At 43.1% G+C, this 18,158-nt stretch overlaps 1 protein-coding gene across 1 annotated transcript in view; it reads right to left on the bottom strand.

The window, feature by feature from the left end:
• The window catches only part of RPAP1 (RNA polymerase II associated protein 1), a 296,667-nt gene that overhangs the window by 146,497 nt on the left and 132,012 nt on the right, over positions 1–18,158 (bottom strand). The window contains exons 11-13 of the mRNA XM_086937236.1: positions 16,633–16,800; positions 16,272–16,469; positions 912–1,046 (exon numbers count right to left, since the gene is read on the bottom strand). Coding sequence (XP_086793362.1) covers positions 912–1,046; positions 16,272–16,469; positions 16,633–16,800 — 501 coding nt within the window. The remainder of the gene's footprint in view (positions 1–911; positions 1,047–16,271; positions 16,470–16,632; positions 16,801–18,158) is intronic.

The raw sequence follows: 18,158 nt of genomic DNA, 5'->3' as shown, positions 1-18,158 counted from the left end.
ATAGGTAGGGCCAGTCTTCGAATCGGTTTTGCCCCTGTCCTCCGAGAACCAGTTAGTAAGTGAAGGAAAACTATTTTGGAGTCAATTTGACATTGATGCTACTCCTGAAATGTCTGAAGCTCTTCACTTCCCGAGAAGCTCTCCAACAGGCTTAATACGGGCCTAATATTTTCAACATTATTTTAAACTAAGGATACAACAACACAGCCAGAGAGAGAGGATTTTAAAGAGCCTACATCCAGTGTTACTTCGACATACTAATGTCACATCAGGCAGGTAGGCTCTGTTACAAGAGAAGCTAAAAGATTCGGTCCTATTGTTCCAGTTTATGGATTTCATCTTATATGGACTACATCATTCATCTTATATGGACTACATCACTGATCAGTAATCCAAACACTGGTTATTGGATTTAGCAGATAAACATATTAGGCCATGCCTGAAGCTTTCAGACTCCTAGCCAGTAGTCATTCTAATTCAGTTCTTTTCACCTGAAGGAGCCGGGCCAACATCATTCATCATACGAAGACCATATCTTCTTCGGTTAATTGGCCCACATTTGTGACTTTGCATGGGCTCTGTGTAGCTCACGGTCTGCAAAACAACTAGGCAGTAAACCGGGTCTCGATTTCCTTCAGAACCTCAAGCCATCTGGTCTCTTTCCCTATTTCAATAGGCTTGCAGCATTATGCTGAGACTAGTAAAACTTGACACTCATGGGCTTCAGACAGTACGATTTTTCACAATAGCTCTCTAAAATCCTAGTATGGATACAAATAACATTCCAGTGTGCACACCTGGTGAAATAATAATATAAAGCAAGAATTACTTTATTCAAGAAATGTGAGGATGTAATGTTTTAACAGAAGACTGCTTCTGAAACAAGCAGCCTTATACCCAGAAATACTTACTTGAGTGCAGGCTTCTGTTGAGTGTCTTGCCACACGGGTAAGAATATCAAAAATGTTCACAACCACAGGCGGGGATGGGCGAACAACTTCAAGTATGTAGCGCAGGCGGTTGAGGATTTTGGTCTTAAGCAATCCCTGAGAGAAAAAAGGCAACATAATTTATTATGGTTCAGTTTCGGACAACTAGTAAGCATGTACAAATAAACACACAAATTACTACTTGTGTAACAATATATCTGTAAGAGACATTAGTTAGTGATAGATTCCTTACCTTAGAATATCCCCAGGCGTCAGACTGGATCCTGAAAGTTTTGCTTAGCGGTACCCTTGAGCGTCAGTAGGTGGCGTCCTACGGCTCCGCGTCAGTCACTGGCGTCGTCAGCGTCGAGATTGACGTCACGGAGAGTACTTAGACGCCACCCATGCGCACTGACGTCAGTTCTGTACACGACTTTCCGCGCCAGGAACGCAGAGCCATGCACGGTACTGACCATTGGGGCATAAAACTAGGGTCCTAAAAGGGGATGCCCTTAACCCTAGTGATCAGTTCTCAGAACGGGGAGGATGGGTGGGGCGGTAAGAAATGTACCCTTAACTAATGTCTCTTACAGATATATTGTTACACAAGTATTAACTTGTGCATCTGAAAGAGACACGTTAGTGATAGAATCCTTACCTTAGAATAGATACCCCAGCAATACCAACCCCGGTGGTGGGTCTGCGAACAAAATTACACCATGAAGTCACGGAGAACAGAACGGCCAAAGAAGCCGTCTCTCCTGACTTGACTGTCAAGGCAGTAGTGCTTTGTAAACATGTGCAGTGAGGCCCACGTAGCTGCCTGACAAATGCCCTGCAAGGGAACGCCGCGTCCCAAGGCAGTAGTGGCTGCAGTTGCCCTGGTGGAATGGGCACGCAGCCCCACAGGAGGCTCCTTCTTAGCCAAGGAGTAACATGCTTTGATGCACAGAATGACCCACCGGGAAATGTTTCGTTTGTGCACCGGCCAACTTTTTTGGTGCCCACGTAGCCAACAAAGAGCTGATCATCCACCCAGAACTGTTGTGTACGCTGCAGATAGAAAGAAAGCACATGTTTTGGGTCCAGACAGTGGAGCGTCTGCTCTGCCCTGGAAGGATGCGGAGGCGGAAAGAAGGTGGGCAAAGTTATGGTCTACCCAATGTGTAAGGACGTGACCACCTTTGGCAAGAAAGAAGTAAGGGTCCTTAAAACCCCTTTGTCTGGATAAACAGAAAGGAAAGGAGGTTTAGAAGAAAGAGCCTGGAGCTCACTCACTCTTCTGGCAGAGGTGATAGCTACCAGAAAAGCTGTCTTGAGTGTGAGAAGAGGTAAAGGACAGTTATGAAGGGGCTCAAAGGGAGCGCACATCAGAAAAGTCAAAACAATATTTAAGTCCCACTGAGGCATTATGAAAAGGCATGGGAGGAAACATGTATGTAATGCCTTTGAGAAAACGGTTAACAACCGAGGACTTAAAAAGAGAAGGTTGATCAAGAAGCCTCAGGAAGGCGGAAATGTCAGAAAGATAACCTTTGATAGTGCCCAGAGAAGAGCCCTGCTGGGCCAAAGACAGGAGAAACAGAATAACCTCAGAAAGTGGGACCGAAAGGGGATCCACAGCCTTCGCTGTGCACCAGGCCACAAATTTGTTCCATCGGCAGGCGTGTACCGTTTTAGTGGAGGGACGCCTAGCTGCCAGAATGACATTACAGACTTCGGGAAGAAGGTCGAAAGCAGTCAACTGTCGCCGCTCAATCTCCATGCATGGAGGTGGAGGCGAGACAGGTTCGTGCGGAGGACCGTCCCCTGCTGCTGCGACAGAAGATCCTCCTGAAGAGGCAGACGGATCGGGGGATGGATTCTCATACTGAGTAGCTCGGGATACCATACTCTTGTAGCCCTTTTCGGAGCCACAAGAATAACTTGGGCCCGGTTGCGCCTGATCTTCTTCAGCAGTCTGGGCAGAAGTGTAATAGGCGGAAAAGCGTACAGTAGACCACAGCACCACTCGAGACAAAAAGCGTCTCCGAGCGAGTGCCGCCTTGGAAATTCCAATGCTCAGAACTGATGACATTGCGCGTTCTCTTTGGTGGGGAATAGATCTAAGCAAGGCTCTCCCCACTTCAGAAAGAGACCTTGGGCCACGTCCGAATCCAGACGCCATTCTTGATACATCAAGCACCGGGAGCTGAGTTCGTCCACCCTGGCGTTCAGAGAACCTGTCAGGTGTTGAACCACCAAGGTAATGCCTTGATGTTCTAGCCATGTCCAGGGGCACAGAGCCTCCTGACCTAGGGTCCTGGATCCCACCCCGCCCTGTTTGTTGTAATACCATATGGCGGTGTGTTGTCCGTGAACACCTGCACTGCACTTCCCCGGACAGAGGGAAGGAATGCCTTTAGTGCAAGTCGGATTGCCTGCAGTTCCAGAAGGTTGATATGGAGCCTCTAATCTCCGCCTCTCCCAAGTGCCCACCCCATCCCAGGAGAGATGCATCTGTCACCACTGTGTGCTCCCGTTGGGGAAGGGAGAGGGATCTGCCATTGACCCAATCGCGATTCATGAGCCACCACTGCAGTTGTTGTGCAGTGCCTTCCGAGATCTGGACATGATCGGACAGGGTACCCTGATGCTGTGCCCACTGGAACTTCGTGTCCCACTGCAGAGCAAAATTGCGATTACTTAAATTGCGATTGCATTTAAGGAATCTCAAATTGAGATTCCTTAAATGCAATGCATTAAAGTAAAAACAATTGCGATTTCGCTAATAGGGGGAGCAAATTACCATGAAGTTGAACTTCATGGTAATTTGCAAAAACTTTGAAAAATGCACTAAAGTGCATTTTTCAAAGTTCCATTTTACACACAAACATGCCCTGTGGGCATGTGCATGTGCAAGATTTACCCATATGCAGATTTCAGGGGTGCAACAGGGTGTTCTTTTGACACTCTGGCACCCTTGAAATTGCAATCTCAATTTGCGATTCTCTAATTGAGAATCCCAATTGAGAATGTCTTCCCATTCATTCCTATGGGCCTCTAGGCCCATAGGAATGAATGGGCAGGTATTCCTTAATTGCGACTCGCAAACTAGCTCCATTTTAAGCCCCACGTTATTTAAAATGTATGTATCTTCTCTGGCTCCCATTAATAGATCTTGTGGGTTTAACACCATTTCTTATGCAGATGATACCCAGCTTATCATTACCATCGATTCAGATCCCGCATCGACCAGAGAAAGATTCAAAAAGTGTATGTTAATGACGGCGACCTGGATGACTGCTAATTTCCTACAATTGAACATAGCTAAAACTGAGATTCTGTTGCTTGGGAAAGCAGAGGTGCTTTGGTCTGCGGGCTGTTGGCCTTCGGAGCTAGGCGACCTTCCGACTCCAAAATAAAGTGGGTGAAAAACCTAGGCATTATGGTGGATGACAACCTTTCCATGGAGCAACACGTGAAGAACATCTCTGGCACTTACTTCAGCCTGATGTGTATGCTCAGAAAGGTCTTTCCCTTTTTGCCCCTCTCTGCAAGAAAATCACTAATTCAGGCACTACTAGTTAGCAGGTTAGACTATGGCAACTCCCTACTGGTAGGGATTAGGGAAGATCTTCTTTCTAGACTCCAGGTGTGCAGAATACGGCTGCACAGCTTGCCATCAATCGTCCATCCCGCTCGCCCTCGGAACCTCTTTTGCGCCAACCCCACTGGCTGCCAATTAGGAAGCGAACAGTATTCAAACTTTTATTTTTAGCATTTAAGACTATTAAGGGGCATGGCCCGGGGTATCTTGGGATAAAGCTAATTCCCTATACTCAATGTCGGCAATTGAGGTCGAGTAATCGGCAGCTGTTGAGCCCAATGAGGATTACCAAGATCAGAACGGGAGGGGGGTGGGGGGGATGGGGGGGGTGTCGCTCCTTTTCTTATCTTGCGCCATTCCACTGGAATAAGCTCCCTGACGACATCCGTGATAGTTCCAACTTAGGGCTGTCCGGAAGCGCCCCAAAACCTGTATGTTTAATCATTAATCAGCAGCCTTTTCTTCACTCTTCCGATATTGTGGCGCCAAGAGATCCCCGTGGGCATGATTCGTTTCGCGCTTAACAAATACTAATAATAAATAATGAAATAATAATATTCAGAATATCGCAACCAGAGCACTATAACATGCCCATATCGGTGACCAAATCAACCTTACCATATTTCCTTCTAGGCACCCTACTTTGCACACCAAGGCACCTACATGGGAGACTGTTGTTTGGGCAACACCAGCTCCACACTACCAAAACAACAAGAATCCTCCTATCTAGATTGCCACCTCTCCGCCCATCTCTAGGCTCGGGCAGACAAACTCAATGAGACTGCTTTCGTGGTGCACCTGGTCAAGCTCTAGAACTGTATCCTAGAAAAAATCTGAAACTTTCCTAAACACCTGGGATTCTGAAACATTGTAAAGTCTTGGCTGTTCCAAGCTGGCTGCCCTTCCCACATATAGTCAATATTGCTTAATACCATAGGTTCCACCGATAAGCCAACCCAAGCACAATGCTTGAGTGCAGTTGCAAATGACAAACACTGACAAATGTGACCATCTACATCACACTCCTCTGCATCGCTTGCACGCTTAGACTGAAGCAACCATCCGACCAACATCCATGACATCCAATGTTCCCCCCATCAGTTATCATAAGCAAGGTACCAACATGCACAACCAACCTATTGTTGAAGCAGAAGAGTGTAAGTGCAGAACCAAGTCTAAAGCAACATTCCTCAAGCACTCTTTTCGCCCTCATGCACAATATCAAATGCTTCCTACATAAATCAAGTTATAAATATACACTCTCCACATCTCCACAACTCTATTTCTGGTATGGAGGCTACAAACCGGACTAGCAAAGGACAGCGCTGGACCAAACCAGTGTTGGTAATGTACTGCATAAATAATGTAATACAATGTGTAGAAAATTAGTGGTACACTCTAAGACAAAGGAGACACCACGCCACACAGCTTGACATTCAGAAAATGCAAGAATAAGTATTATCCATGCAGGCAAATCTATCAGATTCAATGACCCTCTAGCCTATGAGCTGAATGAAAACGCTATTTCCTATTCCCTGATTCTGTACGAAACAATTTACTTAGGCATTCTCGCCAGCCTTGCACATAACCTGTTGCAGATAGTTGTGAGTGTGGAAACTGTGATCTCTTCATTCATTACCAGAGAACTCCAGAAAAATCCCTAAAAGAGTTCTAGTGGAGGAGGGGACAACAATTATCTCTGCACATCGTTCTCCGGCATCCAGCTGTAACCAGCAAAATGCCATGCTATTTCACTTAACTGCATCTCCTCAAACTATTGGACTAATCAGTTAACTTTTTCAGTAACCAAAGCCAATCACTACGGCAGAATACCTCCTGCACAACAGAGATAAGTTGAGTAACATATTTATTTAGGCCCTGATTATTAGTTAGGCGAAGTGGGAATCACCTCATGCCTGGGTAAATAGCGTGTACATTTACAGAATAGTCTGATCATGAATTAAACACTGCATGTGATATTATTTACCTTATGTGCTAATTAACGCACGTCTGTTGTCCACGTGTGCTATTTAAAGCATAAGCTATCTACCACGTGATATTAACCACATGCGATATTAACAAAGTAACGCATGTGGTAAATAACAACCAATTACACATATGAGAAGTCAATGTAAAGGAGTGGAAAACAACAACTTTCTTTCCAGACAAAAGCAGGTGGCAAACATTCCTGAAAGTATAGGAAATTTCAGAAAAACTGCAAAGCAAAAACCTCATCGTCCGTTCCCCTGGTTTCCCTTCATTCCAACATGAAGCCATCCTGAGTCACACAAATCGATTAGCACGTTAATTGGAACATAAAAGACCCTCCACTTTTCATTCTGTCTCACGTGTCTTTACTGCGTCAGGTCCACTGACCACAAATTTGTTACAGATTAAGTCTTTCCTTCAGACTAAAGTTGGCTACTCTGAAACGTCAGTGGACAGCAATTAAAGCTTTCAGAAGCTTTTAGAAGAATCTCCCGGGTGAGGAAAGTGTAACTGGTTGTCTTTTCAAGGGTCTAAAAATTATATTCCTTCTCCTGGAAAGCAATTCCCTTCCTGGAATCTTTCCTTGGTTATAGAAGCGTTGCTGGGTCCTCCCTTTGAACCTCCGTAAAGTATAGCTATCAAGACCTTAACTCTTAAGACTTTTTTCTTAGTGGCTATGACTTCTGCTAAGTGATTGAGAGAATTGGGAACTATATCTTTCAAGCATCCTATTTGTATAACTTTTGGGGACAGAGTTATTTTAAAGCCTCTCTATCCTTTGTTCCCAAGATTAATACTCCTGTTCACAGGGATCAGGAGTGAATTCTAACTTCTGAGGAGGAGGTTAAACTGCATCACCTGGATTGTTGGGAGAGCACCTTTGGTATAGTTGGTCAGGGTAACTCATATAAGGCTTTCTGATTCATTATTTGTGAATTCTAGATCAGTGATAAAGAGTTTAAAGCCATCTATTTTTTTTAGTCTGTGGGTTAGATCCTTGAGCTCCCTGGCTTATGAGGCTGTTGGACAGGTTAAAAGGCAGATCTACTAGTATGTCAACTTTATGCGCTGAGCTTCAAGGGGCCGCCACAGTTTAACTCTGCAGAGCGGTCACTTCTCCTTTGACTTCTGCCTCTCACTATAGGATTGTGCAGGAGGTAGAAATTTCCAATGTTTTTGGTTCTTGAGTTTAGCTCACTATGAAGTAATTATAGTTATCTTTGTCTTTCATTTGCATTTTTGGGTTCAATAAATTATGAATGTGATTTTTTGGGGCATTAACTGTTTGTTCTGAGGTTGCTTTGTATATCTCATTTTGTAATGAAGGGAAGTGAGAGTAGGGACGATGAGATATATAACTTTATAAATAAATAAATGCCCCAATTACGTACCGGTAGTTGCATTACTTTGAGTCCTCTTGCCTCGCTTCCCTTGATTGCATCCCTTCCCGCCCTCCCAATCGTTCCAGGCCAAGCAAAGTTTGTTTGAGTCATGGCTTGTTAAACAAACAGAAAGAAGGGAGGGTCTTTAATTTTAAAATTAACATGGTAAGTGATGTCTGGGAAGGCACGCTGGCCTCATATGCAATTACCAGTAAGCAACTGGGGCATTTCAAGGTTTGGAACCTGTTTTTAATGCTTTCTACAGCATGTGGATAGCCTCATTCCATGCAAATCTCTTGCTATGAAATCTGGTAAATCAGCAGATATCCTAATGTTGCTGTCATTGACCACCTGCTCCTCTGCAAACACTTCCAATGTTTATATGTAATACCAGCCTAGAAGCTGGTCACACTCTGATGTAGACGTTGTGCCCACTGCTCCATCAAATTACTGCCCTTTTCTGTGAAAAGGATATATGAAGAAAAGTTCTGTTTTACATTCCGCAGTTCACTCCAGTACCAAATCTGCTGGGACAGGATCTCAAGAGAATTACTAGTATTCAGGTGGATCCTTTTTGAATCGGTTACTGAATCCATGATATTGTAGAGGCAGATGTAAATACAACTTCAATAACTGACTATACAATTAGAGATCCTAACAGCACATTACTTTTTTCACCTGTAAATGAATGTTTAAAAAATGGTTTAAAAATCATTCATCTGTCAACTTTACAGAGTGAAATATTAAGTACTGCTGCTTTGCTGGAAATCAACATACAAATTACGGTGAGTGCCTCATCATTTTTTCAGAACAGCCAGGTGGTTGCAAGTGGTACAGACATCCCCTTATAATTTTGTAGATGGAGGTGTGACATGCTCCTTTGTGAAGAAGGTCGTTGCCTTCTCTTGAGTGTGCATGAACAGTGCCAGTAACCTGAACTTTGAAAATCATTCGTACTGTGCATAAGAAACCAAGATATAAAATGCTTCACTGAAGATCTCAGGATATCACTGCGCCTGAATAGCTCACCATAAGGACCCCTTAGAGTTGAAGGCTCACGCTATATTGACAATAAAATAAACGTTGTTTTAAACCTGGCTCAGCGCCTGACTGAAAATGTATGATTCTGGGCAAATTAATTAACCTATTGATGCCCAAATTGTATACAGCTGAAATGCCATAGTGTAATTTAAAGATGTAAATCCTACCTTGAATATACAACACCCCGTTACTCCACCGCTATGTTTGCACTATATTTTAATGCCAAAACATCCACATATATGGAACATTCTCTGGCCTAGCAAAGACAAAAGAACACAGAATTTATGGCTGTCATGGGGAATTATGAGACAAAGCGGCACACCTAAATCCCAATGCAGTTTTTTTTACATAAATACAACTGCTAACAAACCATCTTTGTCATTTCAATTTTTTACAAATAGCTAATAAACTCACAAAGTACTGGCTTGAAAAGCATTGTAGGATTTTCCTTCACTCATATGGAACTATTCAGCAGTCATCACAGAGCGAGGATGACATTTTTGAGAAACACAGCTATATTTAGGTAGGAGTCAAACTTTATTCTGCAAACACCTCTGTAGTTTGAACCAAGTATTTATGGAATAATTGTCAATATCTCATTTCATTTCAAAATCTTTATTTCGGTTAATTCCAACCATAAAAGATGCATGTTAAAACTTCTCATTCATCAAAACTTTCAACAACTCATTTTGCTACACATGGGGGGCTTTTTGTGTACATCTTCTTGATCCACAAAAAATTTAAGATTAAAAACTTAGTTACCTCAATAAATACAAAAAACATTTAAGAATATATAAAATCTTTTTTTTTTTAAATACAGTGTTTAAAATTCGTAGGTCTCCGAACCTTAAATGCATTGTATACAGCTTCTATCAAAATTTGAGTAATATCACTGAGAGTGGAGCATTTACCAAATCAAAATTCATCAGTGACCACATATTAATACAGTGCAAAGGTCGTTAAAGCAAAAAAGTTAGCTATAATTCTTAGCAATTACAATTTCAATCCAGTTTTAGCTCTTATGATATTCACATTGAATAGAAATCTGCTTACACAAAAAACAACCAATTGTGCCGTATCGGTCTTCAATATGCATTCTGCTCTACAGTGTCTAACATTTAAATTTTTACAGACAGGTTTTATCCATCTTTTCCTGGGGGCAATATATGAGGGACAGAAAAATAATATATGTAGGTCGTCTTCCCTGGCCTCTTTTGTACATAGCGTGCACCATTCACAACTCCTAGCGTCGTGGTTATTGCCCCATCTAGATTTAAGCATTTGTCTCCAGGACCCCGTATCTGAATTTCAGAAACAAAGATGTTGCTATTGGGGGTTGTACCTCATCTAGAAATGGTTCAAAATGTGCTATATCTTTAAAAAGAAGGAATCTTGATGTTAATGTTCCTATACCAGAACTATGTAACACATTATTATTAATATGGGCCCAGAAGGATGATTTTAACACCTTCCAACACGCTGCCGTCAACTGGGATGGCTCATCCCAAAAATAAAACAGGCCTATTTTCTTCATCCATAGTGCCATGTGTCTGAGCCATGGAATATATTTGGCTCGATCAATTTCCATAATCTCCTCAAGACCTTCTTTATAATTTTATAAATCGGGTGTTGACCAAACCCTCACCCAGAATAAGAGGGGACATAATAAGGCATGGTTATCTGTTTGTTTAATATTAAGATCTAAAACAACTGGAATCAAAGGTGTCCTGTTTGGAAGACTTAACTGCTTCTGAAAGAAGTTGTTTTCTGACAATTCAAAATTCTTTTTACAATGTGGCCCCCAAATTTCCGCTCCATATAGGGCTGCTGATTGAGCTTTAAATTTATAAACTTCTAAGGCTGGGGACACCACTTTAGAGATACTTGCCCCATGCTTCTTCAAAATGGGGGTTGAGTTTTTAAGCAAAAAGATCCTATTTTGTCCCAAATTGTGGCTTCCAGGTCAGTTTTTTGTATCCAATGTGATGCCTATATAATTAAAAGTTTGCACATATTCCAATCTCTGGTCATTTAACATTATATTCCTTTTAAAGGATCTATGTGGGTTTATTGACATGTATTTAGTTTTGGTGGAATTTATTTCAAGGCCTTTCTCATTGCAGTACAAACAAAAGGAATCCATTAAACATTGCAGTCCTCTAGGGGTTTGCGAGATTAAAATAGTATCATCAGCAAAGAATAATGCTGGCACTGCTTCGCCTCCCAGCTTAGGTGATTCATTTTTGCAACCTTCCAGGTGTTGGGGAATATCATTTACATAAAGAGAAAACAGAGTGGGTACCAACAGGCACCCTTGGCGTACTCCCCTTCTCACTGGTATTGCCTTTCTAAGTTCTCCCCTGGGCCCCCACCTTACTTTGGCAAAGTTTCCATCATGGAGCCTTATTATCTGTACAAGCAATTTGACTGGTACTCCTAGACATTTCAATGAGTCCCACAACCTGTTCCAGGGTACCAAGTCGAATGCTGCCTTTAAATCCACGAAGGCAATGTACAAACTGCCTTGCCTTATATTTATGTACTTCCAACATATGCACATAAATCTAAACACTTGATCAATTGTACTACTTTTTTTCCTAAACCCAGCTTGGTATCTCGACAGTAGTTTGGCCTCTTCAATCCACTCCGTTAATCTACATAAAATATACCTAGCAAACATTTTCTGTGTGATGTCAATCAAACTAATAGGGCGATAATTCACTGGATCATGCCGATTACCCTTTTTAAAAATTGTTACAATCTCTGCCCCTTTCCATGTTTCAGGTATTGGTGCGAACTTAACTATTACATTGCAAAGATGATTTATGTATGGTCCCCAGACTTCAATATCATGTTTTATTAAGTCTCCGGGGATTTTATCAGGACCGGGGGCCTTCCCTGATTTGACTGTATCAATTGCCAAGATTGTTTCTTGTAAACTAAAGTGCAAATTAGCAGCCCTAGCAGTAGTCTCCATATCTTTGGTTATCTCAAACTGCACTTCATTAGTTCCTGAATAGAGGCCAGAAAAATGTGCAACCCATGTATTTTCTTCAAGAAATAGATCTTTTGGTGACCTTCCTGTTTTGTTCCCTTTAGCTATCAGGTTCCAAAAACCGGACTGGTCCTTGCATTTAGCCGCACTAATTAAGCCTGACCAAATATCATCATCCCATATTTTCTTTGCTTTTTCCAGGGCTCGCTTATACTTATACATTTTTTCCCTTATTGCAGTTGGGGTATTTCTTTGTATTGCCTGGATAAGTTCTTTCTTGGGTAGTCGGCAATCTTTATTACACCAGAGATTTTCAAAGGCATTTCGGTAGTTGGTTCCTGCATTTCCTTCCTTAGGTATTTTGCTAAGAACCGGGGTTAGAGCATCTACCATGGTTGTGTGTAAATCTAGTATTGGAAAATGATCTACTGGTTGGTATAAAAATAATGTAATAGTATCTGCAAAAATAGTGTAGATGCTCGTCATAGATTGAGGGTTCCCTAGGATATGCGGCCACTTCACAGCTCGACAATTGTTACTTATTATAATATTGTCTTCAATTATACAAGTGTCTTTCTTACCCTCTTGAGTGCGAAGAAAAAACTTTGGTTATAATACCAGCCATAAAGGGCGATGGTCACTCTCTGTTCGGGAATCTATTTTTAAATCAATGGCCTATGGCCAAAACTCTATTGTCACCAATATATAATCTATGTTGCTCTGAGTGCTACCTCTATGAAATGTGCATGCATTCGGTCTTTCCGAAGGCAGACGACCATTACATGCTCTCAGGTTATGACCAATTGTAAGTTTCAGAATCTGGGCCACTGCCACGGTACACCTTACTTCATTGTCGCTTTCTATGGCAGGAATATTATGTGCCATATCTTCGTCCTCAAGGAGGTTACCAAAACCCAATACCGGTTCATAATTGCGATTAAAGTCGCCACCAATTATTACCCTCGTTTTGGGCCCAAGGGAATCTAACAAGGAATCAAGCTGTTCTATAACTACTGATTCTTTGTTAAGAGGACTTGGTCTGTTATAGATATTAATCACATAAAAAATGTCACCGTCACGCGAGACCAATTTTAGACCCATCATATCTTGCGATGGTATATTTAATGGGATTATATCGATATCCAAGGAAATCCTTGTCCATATTACCAAGCCCCCTAATGGCCTAACTCTTACTGATGGACTGGCATCCACACTAAACGTTTTGAAACCCACTCTATGAGGGGTTTCGAGTGACCAAGTCTCCTGTAAGAGACAGATGTCACTCTGCTCTATATATTCATTCCAAGCCATGTCCTTTAAGTTCCTTTTTATCCAGCTATATTCCATGAGATGAGGTGTACTACCAGATCCCTACTCAACTCTATACTTGACAATAACCCTTTTCCAATGTCTCCGTTCAGTAACATTGGTACATGGCTCCCTATTGGCATTTCCAAGGGCGTCTCAATGCGAGAAGCTTGTGGACTCAGGGCGGTCCCCACTCCCTCCAAGTTTATGGGTTCATTCATCTCTGCCATCAATAAAACACACTGCAGCCCTTCTACTCCATTTGTCTCTGTAACCAGTGGCTGAACCATAAATTCATTCATCTCAGGGTTAGCCACAACATCCACTCTTTGATAAGCAGACTGTTGTTGTCAATCTAGTTCACCTAGGGATGACAATCCCTCAAATCTATTTGAAAGTAAAACCAGGGAATCTATACCATTGGCGTTTTTTATGGTCATCGGTCTATAGAAATAGCCCAATGAATGAACACATACGCCAGTATACCTAGATGAAGTCTCCTCTTTAGTATCTAATATATCTCTTACCATCTGGGGGCGTCTAAAGTTTATTCCCACACAATCGCCATTTATACTTTTCTTTGACTCTCCCACCCACCCTACCCTACGAACCATAATAATCTCCTTGATTTTTAATGGATTAAATTGTTTACATTTTGTTAGCCAGTCAACTGTCTTGTTCCTTAAGTTATGCCATGTCTCTTTCTGATTTTTTCTTAGGACAGGAACTCCCGCTAAGATTAGCACATTGGGATATGAGGCAGGAGGCAATTGTAAGACATCACTGTTCGGTATTAAATCTGTGCCCTTTGGACTGTATATCACCTCCCTTCCCGGTTGAGATCCTGGTCTATCGTGATCCACTTGTGCATGTTGGTTACCAGTTAAGTTCCCTTGGTTTTCCACAATAGCCTGTGTCCTGCCTTCAATTGTATCCAACTTGTTGTTTGTTATAGAATTGGAATTTGATGTGGGGTTGCCTCTAGACACTTGGCTCCTGATACATACATGATCTTTGTCAAATGGGACCCAACCCTGTTCTTGTACGAAGGATTGTGTTGGTGGGTGGTCTCATGTTGATTGGGGCCCTCCCTTCTGGGTAGTAGGGCAGATAGAATAACTACTATCCTTCATACGCCCTATAGCGATGTTCGCCTCCTCTATTTTCCTTTCCAAGGGCCTAAGTTCCTCTCTCATGCACTCCCTGATCTGAGTTAGCATGGCCTCCTTCATAGAATCCAGGGACATTTTTATAATTCGTTCCATATCCCCACTAATTTTCCCCAATTCTGGGACATTTTGGTCACAATCGGCCTCGGTCTGTGTACAACTCATTTTTTTCGTTACCATTAGCAGATCTATGCTGGAATTGGATCTTGTACCTACAGCTGAGCCCCCTGCTTCCTTAGCCTTTGTTTTCCTTTTTGCAGGGTTGGCCTTCTTTTTTTCCCGTTGATCACCCTTTTTCCCCACTGTCAGGTTACCTTTCCTCAGTCTGGCACACATTCCCGGGCTACTTATACTATTTAAGTCATCTTGCCCTGGAGATACTGAGGCAATAGTACGATTAGATGGGGATACCTCATTCAGGACCATTATTGTGGTCGTTAGCGGTAATGGTTGCGAGGTATCTATCGGATTTGGAGAGCTCAATTGCCTACGAGTGGGGAGATTGGTTGGATCAAGAGACAAGCGCCTTTCTACAATTTATAGCTCATGATTTAAGAAAGACTCAGCCCTGATAAAGAAGGCGTCCAACGTAACTGCAGGGCCCTAGGGTTTGCTCATATTTTATCAATGGCCACAATGTTATAACGAGGGGTACCTGTTTCAAAGTTAGCAGCCCACTTTAAAGATGCGCAATCAAAGCTAATATTTCAGCTTACCACATTAACGCCTTCTGTGCTCATTATGGAGTGGTTCAGTCATGAGCGCCGGTTGGGCTGTGCTTATGACGGAACTGTTCCGTTATGGCCCCACCCGCTCAATAAAACGTTCAGCACAGCGCGAAAATTCACGCCGCGCTGAAGGCGTTAACCATTAATGTCCAAATTCAAGGGAGGTGGCCCAGTCCAGTCTCTGCTGGTCCCTGACTGGCACAGACAGGCCCGCCCTTGGCCCAGGCGCCACCCGCGCGCATCCCACACTGCGGTGTTCCTGCGCGGCTTTAAGGGTCTGACGTCGCAGTGTGCCCGTGACCCCAGTGCCCGATGACCATGGGCCGCTGGGAGTTGTAATTTGGATCATTGGCTGTTACCCTCACGGCTTTGTGGCGAGGGACTGGTGGTGCGGGTCGGCCGTTCCCCTCACGGCTAAGTGGCAATATGGCAGAGCAACCGGGAGTCAGGAGTTGGCCATTCCCCTCACGGTACCTGAATGCAGAAACAAGCGCGTCCCGCACTGAGGTGTTCAGGTGCGGCTTTAAGGGTCCGCCGTCGCCGTGTGCGCGTGACCCAGCGCTGATGACCAGGGGCCACTGGGAGTTGTAGTTTGGATTGATGGCCGTTCCCCTTACGGCTTCGTAGCGAGGGACTGGTGATGCGGGTTGGCCGTTCCCCTAACGGCTAAGTGGCAATATGGCAGAGCAACCAGGAGTCAGGAGTTGGCCGTTCCCCCTCACGGCACCTGTGTGTCCGATAGTTCAGGCAGGAAGAGCCAGCGAGGGGCAAACCCCAATCGCAGCACAGGGGAAGTCCCGTTCTCCACAGACTGGAGGTTCTTATGTACATCCCTTCGTGGTTGCCAAATGTTAGAGGGTGTTTTTTTTCACCACAAAACTGACACTGAAATGACCCTGTGTCGTCTCTGCTCCTCTCAACATTTTTGAGAAACACAGCTATATTAAGGAAGGAGTCAAACTTTATTCTGCAAACACCTTTGTAGTTGGAGCCAAGTATCTATGGAATAATTGTCAGTATCTAATCTCACATTGTTATACTTAGAGTACAGCAATTTTACAACTAAATGATCAGACGTTTTCCTGAGAGTGACGGGTCAATAAATGGCTTTGCCATCAGTACATATGCTATTAAGATTTACCTTTATGACATCATAGCGGGCCACATCAGGATCTGGCTTCCTTTCTTCCTTTTCTTTTTTTCTCTCTTTCTCCTCTACAGCACTCTTTGTGATCTCCTCATCCTCTTCATCATCTTCATCTTCCTCCTCGTCTTTATTTGGAAGGAATGGAAAAACCATCATGCCCTGATACCACGAGAAAGTCATATCCAAGTATTCCTATAGAAAGGAAGCAAATCCTGACATGACGAAAGGCACTGATATAACACCATGTGCACTTTAATAAGCACAGACTTTGAAATATTACACTTAAAAATACTGTTAAGTCAATACACAGAACCCGTCAGAATGCCTTCATGCTCCAGTAGGCTGTGTTCCATACCTCATCATCCAGAGAAACGAGCAGGGCCCAGATGGCCTGTACAGAGCCTGCAATGACACTCTCTGCTGTGTCATCCAGGGAGAATCTGAGCAGGAAGAGAAACCCTGCATCCAGCAGCAGGCGCAGGACACTGCCCTTCAGAGATGAGCCAAACTCTCCATTCTTAGCCTAAAAAAAGGACAGGACATTTGAAGTGCAAGAGAAGGGACACAAAGAAAATAAAGTAACTCCCCACACACTAGTCGGTACTCACAAAGCTCAAGTGAATAGCAATTACTGTCACATGAAAGGCAACTGCATACACTATAATACTAACAATTCAGCAAGCTATTTAACCACCTGGAATTGTTATGCCAGCGCTCTTAACACCTTGGCTGCTGTGTTATTTTTCCCCTGTGCTGGAAATTCATTGATGCCATATTTTCATGACGAGCTCAGCTCGTCATCAGCACACGACCACCGTGGCTGATGACGAGCTGAGCTCGTCATCAGCATCGAAGGGGTTAATATGGAATCAAAAGTAGGACCTCTGCCTCAGTTAAGGTGCTCAAGAGGCAGCGTAGTGATAAGTGAAGGACGCAATACAATATGTAAACAACCCTGCCCATGGTGGTGGCCACTGAGTAGTTTTGTAGGATGGTGTTGCCATAGAAAATGTCTTTTTTTTGGTTTGCGAATAACTCTGAACCCTTTTGTAGAATTTTTCCAAAACCTTTTTTTTTAAAAGTGCTCATTGTTGCTCAGCAACTCTCTAGAACGTTTCTGAGAAAACAAGAGGGTACCAAAACGTAAAATCACCATGCAATTTCAATAGGAATTTTTTAAACCTGCTAGAGCCAAAACAGTTCAACTGAATTACGCTAAAATTGGCAGGAAGCTAGATCTTTGCCCAGAAGGGATGCTTTTTTGTGATTTGGTGTTTATCCATTCAGTAGTTTTTAAGGAATTAAGGTTAAAAAATATTTGTATATCTGGACGATTGGGTTTACGGGACTCTCTTGAGAATTCTGTGAACACAACTTCATAAAATAGAGCTTTCTGTTTGGCTTTTACTTCCTTCCGGTCACCTTGCCCCAGTGGCAGCGCTCTGATTGTTTTGCTGCAACATAAAAACAAATGTTGCGGGGGCTGGGGGCCAGTGCTGCAAAATTGGCCCCTTGTAACAAAAGCGCAGTAGCAGTGCAGCAGCAGTGTTACAGCACTGGCAATTATGTCCTACCGCCCCGCCCTCCCCACCTTCCCCACCTCCCCCCTCCGGGGGCCAGTCGGATGTAATTTTCAGTGCTGGTTTGCGATCCCAGCCGTGATTCCTAATGGTTTGCACATTGTAACCTACCTCAATAATATTCACAAGTTAGGTTAATTTGCCACCCACTAGAAATCACTATTTAAAGAAACTGTGATTTCCTAATTGCGATTGAGTAATATTTGCAATTGGGAAATCGTAATTCTAGATTTTTGTACATCTGGCCCTTAGTCCCGTACCATTCACTGAAGTCGAGGTTAATGGTCAAGATGAAGGTCTC

This window comes from Lissotriton vulgaris, chromosome 9 (genome assembly GCF_964263255.1).
Source record: "Lissotriton vulgaris chromosome 9, aLisVul1.2, whole genome shotgun sequence".
In the NCBI taxonomy this organism is placed as follows: Eukaryota; Metazoa; Chordata; class Amphibia; order Caudata; family Salamandridae; genus Lissotriton; species Lissotriton vulgaris.
Note: the sequence above shows the minus strand (reverse complement) of the source record. Positions and strands in the feature narration are given on the sequence as shown.